At 35.7% G+C, this 9,112-nt stretch overlaps 1 protein-coding gene across 4 annotated transcripts; it reads left to right on the forward strand.

Moving 5' to 3' along the window:
• The first annotated feature begins 829 nt into the window (after positions 1 to 829).
• LOC131161929 (uncharacterized) lies at positions 830 to 4,860 on the forward strand. 4 transcript variants are annotated; one of them, XM_058117965.1, is made up of 7 exons: positions 830 to 964; positions 1,549 to 1,607; positions 1,698 to 1,771; positions 1,857 to 2,115; positions 3,978 to 4,157; positions 4,237 to 4,392; positions 4,478 to 4,860. In XM_058117965.1, the coding sequence occupies exons 2-7, from the start codon at positions 1,578 to 1,580 to the stop codon at positions 4,643 to 4,645; spliced, it is 867 nt and encodes a 288-aa protein (XP_057973948.1). In that variant the 5' UTR covers positions 830 to 964; positions 1,549 to 1,577; the 3' UTR covers positions 4,646 to 4,860. The 4 variants fall into 4 exon arrangements, with proteins under 4 accessions (XP_057973948.1, XP_057973946.1, XP_057973947.1 ...); XM_058117964.1 differs by lacking the exon at positions 830 to 964 and adding an exon at positions 1,252 to 1,375; XM_058117963.1 differs by having other exon boundaries at positions 1,549 to 1,771.
• The last annotated feature ends 4,252 nt before the right edge of the window (positions 4,861 to 9,112 follow it).

The following is a 9,112-nucleotide window of genomic DNA, read 5'->3' on the forward strand; positions in this document are numbered from 1 at the left end:
ATAAGATTTTTCTAACTGTAGATTTATTTTTCCCTCCATCAACTGCCCCAACTCCTCGTTCGAAAATTACTTTCAAGCTCAAATAGTATACTAAAATTTCAAATATCTTCTTTAATTTAAATGCAACTCTTTAGATAACATAAACTAAAGAATCGTTTAAAATACTTATGTAGAAGTGTTAAATTTAATAAGTGTTGATAATAAGTGTTGGATTGGAGAAGTTCTGAAAATTATAAGTGGCATTTGATTGTATTTAAATAAGTGTTATTATTAGTTTTAAATATAATTTAAATTAGAATTATTAAGATTTTTAGTTAACAATTTCAATAATAATTATTTTAAATTAATATTTAAATATTTTCTACTAAATAAAATAATATAAGATTTCCCTTTTTAATTAAAAAAATATTGTTATTAGTGTATATTTATAACATATGACTGTTATATTAATTAATAATAAAAATAATATTTTTAATTAAATTAAAATTTTTAATTTACTATATGAAAATTTAAGTTAAGAAATGATTTTTCGTTTGAAATAATTCATCTTACAAATTGTAGTTGAAAAGATTTTTGAACATGGAATACTTAGAATTATTATTAAAAATAAATAAATGCATAGTAAATCTCGCTGCTTGGTCCAACGAGAATTGCTTAAAAAAAAAGTTGGACACGTAACAAATCTCATTGCTTAGTCTAGCGAGATTACCTGAGAATAATTTTCCCAAAGTATTATTCAATGTATTATTTTAAAATAATAATAAACTGTGAAAAACTCGGCATTTGTGACCGCGGGATAACCGGATGAGAAAGAGAGAGAGAGAGAGAGAGAGAGAGAGAGAGAGTGAGCGTGTGTTTTTACATGTCCAGCCTTTCCAGGAGGATGGCCGACGATGTGTGCTTCTTCATCACGTTGTGCTGAAATCTCTGTTTCTTCCACTATAAAGTTGAACTTAAGTTCTGGGTATTTTCTCCTTTCCCTCCTACACGAGTTTCTTTTGGAACTAGCCCTTTACGAGTTTAATGATAAACGGATTGGCTGCATACATATATATCTGAGTTGAGAAAATTTAATATCTTTTTTTTTTTCTTGTAGTAAGTTATGCAATCATGATTATCATATATATATATATATATATATATATATCTTATTACAAGAAAAAAAAAAAGATATTAAATTTTTCTCAACTCAGCTCCGTTTTATATGATGTGCATGCTGATCTGTTTTTTATTTTTGCCCATAATGTGATTCTGACCTGTTCTCTCGGCCCTCTTTTCTCGAAGTGCTTAAACGGAATGAGACCCAAAATTCCATTTTTCCTTTTCGATATTCTTTTCTTTTAATTTAATGGAGATTTTTAGATGGAAAACTCAGGTTAGCTTCTCTCTGTGTGTATATTGTGTCTATCTCGTTATTGCATATATTGTTGTGTTATGTTTGCTTCCCATTACCGCATTGCTCTGTGATTTTTCAATCTGATTGGATTCAATGTCTTTATGGACATTTTCTTTTGGGAAAGTGACATCCGGGTAACGTTTGGATTGCAGGAAAGACTCCCAAAAAATCTCCTCTAATAATGAAAATGGTGGCCTTGGTTTTTGTTATGGTATGTGGGGTTTATATTTTCTCAGTATGCCTAAAGCAAATAAGCACCCAAACAAAAGCTAAATTTCTAACCATCCGAGCTGTTGACCAGCCTTGCCCCATTTCTGGTATCCAAGGAGGGGAAATCCCCTACGTGCATTACCCAAAACCTACAACCTTTGGCAGGTAGCTGGAAATCATTGGGCTTTGATTTATTGTATCTGAGTTCCATTAAATTTACTAGACTATATATGATAATGCTTTCATTCAGGGAGGAATGTGCCTGCAACCCTGTGCGGTTCTTTGCCATTTTGTCAATGCAGAGATCTGGGAGTGGATGGTTTGAAACACTACTAAACAGTCATATTAATGTGAGCTCGAACGGTGAGATCTTTTCGGTTAGAGATAGGAGGAGTAATGTTTCTGCACTTTTGAAGACGATGGATAAAGTATATAATCTTGACTGGTTCACTAGTGCTTCCAAGAACGAATGCTCGGCTGCAGTTGGATTTAAGTGGATGCTTAATCAGGTGAGCATTGCAATGAAGTTAAAAATTGAATTATGAAACTTAATTTCAGAAAGAAGACTTCATTTGGTTGCACAAATTATGTTGTGTTGGATGAGAAGAGCTTATAATCAAAACTAGCTATGTAAACCCCTCACTCTTAGTTAGCCAGTTTGGGAATCAATAGTTGGGTTGAACATGAGACATAAAAATGGAAAACTGAATTTCAAAAGATGGGAAAATTGTTGGGTTATCCCACATTGGTTGTGGAAGGGGCTGATGGTCAATTATTAAATATGAGGGAAAGCCTCACCCCATGAGCTAATTTTTGGGGTTGAGAAGGCCCTAGACCACCTAACACTCGTATCAGAGCCTGGTTTACTAACATTCTCCCTCTAATGGTTGCCTTGCCGAGAGAGATCCCGATGTGTGAGGGAGAGATTGTTGGGTAATTCCACATCGGTTGTGGAAGGGGTTGGTGGTCAAGTGTTAAGTATGAGGGAAAGCCTCACCCCATGAGTTAAGAAAGGCTTCAACCTAGTGTTTGGTAAACAACTTCAGATTTATTTTTCCTGGAAACACCAACGTGATCTTCCCATCAATTTGGAAGCAGGAATGCCAGAAGCAAGATTCTGGTTTTCCATTAACTCTTCTTTAAACATCCCTCTCTGAACTTGGGTACAACAAATTGAGCTCTTCCCTGTTTGATGCCTGAAGATGAATATCAAGATTGAAGAGCTATTTGTGTTGGTCCTAGACTATCACGTGCCTTTTAATTTGAGCTATCATTCTTACAATGGGCTCAAGTATTGTTAGCTTCTTTTCCACCTGGACATCTTTCAAAAGATGGGGAAAGATGTGAAGTTTCCTTGTCACGGTCGATATATTTGTTTCCTTGGAAACGATAAACTAGCTTTTTGACACTGAAAACAAATAGATACTTGATGATATCTTCATTTGAATAATTGTGTTCGTGTAAAACTACTGTTGCTAGTCTTTTTCAACTGGATGAATGGAATGCAGTCCTATAATTTGACGTGATTTGAAAGGAAGTGGGGAGGCATTTTTTTAGCTTATAAAATTATGCAAACTGTACATTCTAGGAGCAGAGCCAAATGACGAGTAAGGATGATTCCTTGTACCCTAATGTATGAAGTTTCCTTGTCATTGTCGTTATATTTGTTTCCTTGGAAATAGTAAAGGAGCTCTTTTGACACTTAAAACAAATAGATTCTTGGTGATGTCTTCATATCAATAATTGTGTTTGTGTAAACTTTTAATTATATCATGCGGGCAATTTGTATGTTACAATTTTTTGAGGCTTCATAAGTTAACGCAGCTTTTCCCACATAAATTAAAGCTGTGGAGGTCCTCTCTCTGTGAGACCAGGCTAGTTTCCATTCAGGAAAAAAAAAAAATGCACACACAATACAACTACACTCATCCAGATTATCAACAGATACCAAAATCAAACCTACCCATCTAGGCCTCCAAACAAAGGGAACAATATCACAACTCAAAGGCCATAGAAACAAGAAAAGAAAGCCAACACCTCCAACTACAATCCAACATACTTTCAAACTGCAACATTGCCAGAGCTACACATAGAGAAGCCTACAAAGACAACCAACCACAGAGAGTCCGGAATATCACCTGCAAATTTGCTTGTTGACAACAGCAAAGATGAAAATTTTGGATTTGCAGGGCTAATGTTGCTAAACACAGAACTTGCCATCAGAAACATAGTTATTAAACCACTTTTCTGTTAAAAGTATGCTGATGTGAATATGATTTTCTGATCTGAATTGGGGCTTCTGAAAAATAAATAAGTGTACTTATTGATAAAAATTTTGCTGTTCTTTTTTAAGTCTTGAAATGCATTGCAGGGTTTGATGGAATATCATGAAGAGGTAGTAGACTATTTCAAAGCAAGGGGTGTTTCTGCAATATTTCTGTTTAGAAAAAATCTGCTACGCAGAATGATATCTGTGCTTGCAAATGCCTATGACAAGGATGCTAAGCTGCTCAATGGTACCCACAAATCTCATGTTCATTCATCGCTGGAGGTCTCTATCTCTCTCTCTCTTCCTGTACGTGCATTTTGCATGCATAAAACTGTGCACAATGGTTGGTAATGGCTTGCAGGCTGAGATACTAGCAAAATACAGACCTATAATCAACGCCACACTGCTTGTACCAAATCTGAAGCAAGTGGAGGTAGAAACTGCCAAGGCTTTAGAATACTTCAGGAGCATTCGTCACGTTGTCATCTACTATGAAGATCTTATCAACAACCGCACAGTAGAACTTATGAACTATATTAATCTTATATCCATGTTGGATTTTTCAAATTTTCGTTATATTCTTTTTTGAATTTCTTATGCAGAAACTTGCAGAAGTTCAAGAGTTCCTAAGGTTGCCATCTAGAGATCTTACAAGCCGTCAAGTTAAGATACACAGCGGCCCCTTGTCAAAGCAAGTTGGCAACTGGGATGATATCTTGAAGGCATTAAATGGTACCTCATATGAGAGATTCCTCCATGCAGACTATTAGCTGTATTTTGTAGGTATGAGTTCCAGAATCAATTTTTTGTCATCAGAAGGAAACCCATTTACAGTTTTGACTGTGGCAGTGAACTAATACTGCCTTCTCCTGGCAGTGCACACTCAAAAGAGCATTCGTTTTCTGCATTTTAACCTTGTATATTTATCACAATCATTCTATGATGATAATGGCTCCATTAATTTTTGCTTAGCACATTGAATAGTGAATGACCCACTTGTTCATGCTTGAGGAATTGAGGGAATAGGTGAGTCTTTATTTTCTTGAATATATCTTTTTATTTTTATTTTTTAAAGTAAATAAATAAATGTGTAGTGGGATTCTCAAAAGGGCAGGGGGCCCTACGTTGTATACAATTAATAGTTTTTGAAGGGAACTGAAAGGGGAGAATTAGGTGATCCTTAGAAAACTTCATGGAAAGAAGAGAGAGAGATATGCTAAATGAGCCAGTTGATACCATTGTTGTATTTTAAGGGAAAGGCATCCTCTAAAAGGAAAATGTCGCATCAAATCTCAATTAAAGATTAGATTTTTGGTCCAATTAAATGGTGACACATTGTCAAAGTGAAATATAAGAAGAATCTGACTCCATATAACAAACTTTGGTTGGTGCAAGTTTGGAACATGCATAATGACCAATCATGAACTCTTATCTCATAAGTTTGACTTTTTATAAAGATGCAAATATAAGACATTTAGTTTCATACACTTATACATAAGTATTTTTTAGGAAAAGTGATGAATTTAATATAAAATGAGAAGAAAAAAAAGGTGTGTATTATAAAAGATGCAGGAAAATAAATACAGACGAGATAGAAATTTTACGTGGTTCGGTTATGCCTACTCCACAGGCGGATGTGATCAAAACTTCACTATCTCGGGAGGAATTACAAAATCATTTGGGATCGGCCTTGTACAAAATATGTCTCTTCACTTTATCCCTTGTACAAAATATTTCTCTTCTTGTATCTCTCCTTTGCTCCTATCCTTGCTATATACATACTTCCTTCAAGCATGTAATATGTGTCTTCAAATAAGAAGTGGAGGGTGCCCTTTTATAGGGCAATAAGGATAGCTAAGCATTTATTGGAGTGAAAAACGAAGTGGTGGAAGATGGGGTGACATACATATTTTTCATAACACTATCTCTTGGATGTCACTCATATATTAACTTCTTCTACTAATATCTTTAAGATGTCTCATTCCGACGAGATAAACAAATTTCTTGAATGTTGTAGTAGTCAAAACTTTGGTAAACAAATCTGCTAGATTATAACTTGATCAGATCTGCTGAACATTTATATCATCATTCTTCTAAAGTTCATGTGTATAGAAGAATTTTGGAGAGATATGCTTTGTTCTGTCACCGTTTATGTATCATCCACTTAGTTGAGCTATACATGCACCGTTGTCTTCATATAAAATTGTTGGAATATCCTTAATTAATTGAAGGCCACAATTTGCTTAGATATGAGAAATCATTGATTTAAAGTCATGCACATTCTCTACTAGTTTCATGGATAGCTAGTATATCAGAATTGTTGACCCGGATATGCATCTAGAGGGGGGTGAATAGACGTCTTTCGCGGATATGCAACTTTTTCTGCAATCACACAGATTTCTTGGCAAGAACAAGAGTATTATATCACAGTATATAAATAAAGCAAATAGCAATTACTGAGCAATAAAAGAGAGAGAAAAGAAGAGAAGCCTAATGCAACGATGTTAACGTGGTTCGGCACCGAGCCTACGTCCACGCCTTGAGACCAACTCAAGGATTCCCCAAATCCACTATGTGATCCTCCTTCCGGCGGAGAAGCCTATACAAGCAGCTGCTTACAAAAAGCTCTTACAACGGTGCTCACCTAGAGTCACCTTACAATGGCTCACAAAGAGCTTTACAATACAAGGAATTTGAAGAGAAGTAGATACAATGTGAAACGCTCCTCTTGAGCTTAATATCCCAATGCAAACCTCACACTATTCCCTCTTTGTCAATGGAGTGTAAACAAAAGTAAGAGCAAGAGGGCAAGACGGCACACAATGAAACCCTAGAATGAATGCACAATATGTGTTCTCAACAACCAATATTGTAACGACCTTCTTGAATACTATTATTTTTTTCCATGAATTTCGGATATCCATAATCCACCTGGACCCGAAGGTATCAGGGGTAACCTGACATTCATTCCATTACCTAAGCAGATAGAAACGTGATATTATAAATAAGTCAAAATACCATTTGACACAACACCATTCAGTACAATACCAAAGTTACTACATCCATTATAGGAACATACACAAACCCAATTACATAAAAGAGTCTTAGGGTCATTTCCCACAAAATCCATCTGACCCTATCAAAATACTTACCCTTCAGAAAGGGTAGATCAGCTGTAACTATCTCTGCGGAGCTTTATTCGCTCTCCTATCTAGGGCTCTTGAAATGTTCTTATAATTCGAGGTAAAACACCTCTCAGTAAGGGAAATAAACATCAGTGTGTGGCAACATAAGTAATTTTCGTGTTATACATGTAACAAAATATAAACATATTTGGGTAAAGCTATCTGTATCATATCAGAGAAAACATATGTATTTACATCATAGTAAAACATACTGAATTTCCATAATCATAATTCATCTCATAAAATAATAATAGAAAACATCTTAGAAGGTTAGCTGGTGGGTGTCATGTCTTACTCCCACATGACTGGATTGTGTGGCCCGAAGGCGGGACCTGACAATGGTTGGCCGACCACTGCCAAGTCAAAGCAAAAGTCTGTAAGTACGATGGGTCTACCACAACTGGTTCATACACTAAAGGCACCAACACTTCAATAAACCACATCGACTATCCATCTTCACACTACCTCGTACGATAGCGATAACACAACATCATAATGATTGTGATCACATAGCTACAGTATCGTACTCGTGTAAGCCTAAACCAAGCCAATCAGGTTCTAATAACATATAACATATATTCAAACAGTGATACATGGCTATTTACTAATAATAATTGTCAAATTAATATCATCATATCATTTTGCATATATATAACACGACAATCATCAGCCCATACGCCAGCATTTCATATTTTACCATTCACGGCCCGTATGTCGTATTACATATTAAATTCTCGGCCCGTACGCTATCATATTATTTATAAAGTTCGGCTTGTACGCCGACTTATCACATAAAACCCTCGGCCCGTACGCCGGTATATCACATAAAACCCTTGACCCGTACACCGGTATATCATTTAAAAACACTCGGCCCATACGCCGATATATATCATTTAAAAACACTCTATATCATTACCACTTTTTCCAAAAACTATATCATGCTCATATTTTGTAAACAAAGCATTTTTGTAGTAACTTTTACTCATGCCACACAAGATAAGTATTATTCATATTTAAATCATACCATCATTTATAGCAGTATTTCCCAAACATAATATTAATATACATTTATTCTTCTGAAAATAATTGCTGAGAAGTTATACATGTACTTTCATGAAAACAACTAACTTAGTTTATCCCCTTACCTAATTCCTGAAAAGCCCCTAAGATAATCAGTCCTACACCCGCAGGGTTTCCCGTTCAACACCCTGAAAATAATATCCCCCAAAACAAAACTTTAGTATTTTCATACTACTACAATTCCTATAACTGCAGGAAAGTCAAATGCTGAATAAAAACTCTTACCCTAAATTTGGGATGAAATCTAAATTAGCCCCACCATCGATCAATTCCAGTAGATTTGTAGAGAACTTCCCCAAGAGTGTCATGGTGGCCTCAGATCATCCATCCAGTGAAGAACGAACCCATAAATTAAGAGAGAATGGTGGGGAACCAAAGAGGAGAGAGAAAGGAAAGTCTACGCACGAATATTCGGCCAAAAATGAAGTTTAGGCATATTTATATACTGGCCTTCGTCGACGAGCCACGTCACCTCGTCGACGAGGTCAAGAAGGACGTTCGTCAACGAATGCCTACCCCTCATCGACGAAATTCAGAACCGTGACTTATCCTCTTAGTATCTTCTCATCAACGTGACACACCCCTGTCAACGAGCCCCTCATGTGTCTTCGTCAATGAATCCCATGTGTTTGTCGACGAGACCCTGTTTAAATATTAAGATACAATTTTCTTTTTCCCCCCTTCTTTCATTATTTAAATACTATAATTTCTCTGGGTCATTACATTCTCCCCTCCTTATAAAATTTCGTCCTCGAAATTACTATTCATATGATTTATCTTCCCTTAAAAATAAAATGGTCTACTTATTTTAGTACTTACCCTCACTTATGGCGAAGGAATATCGTGGTTACATTCCAAGTTCTAGGAGATTACATATATAAAATAAAATTCCCCCAAAACCTAAAAGGACTACTCACTTACTAGACTATTACATGTACCTGCAAAAGAAATGTTACACAATCACTTACCCTT

Source organism: Malania oleifera, chromosome 8 (assembly GCF_029873635.1).
Source record: "Malania oleifera isolate guangnan ecotype guangnan chromosome 8, ASM2987363v1, whole genome shotgun sequence".
Taxonomy (NCBI): domain Eukaryota; kingdom Viridiplantae; phylum Streptophyta; class Magnoliopsida; order Santalales; family Ximeniaceae; genus Malania; species Malania oleifera.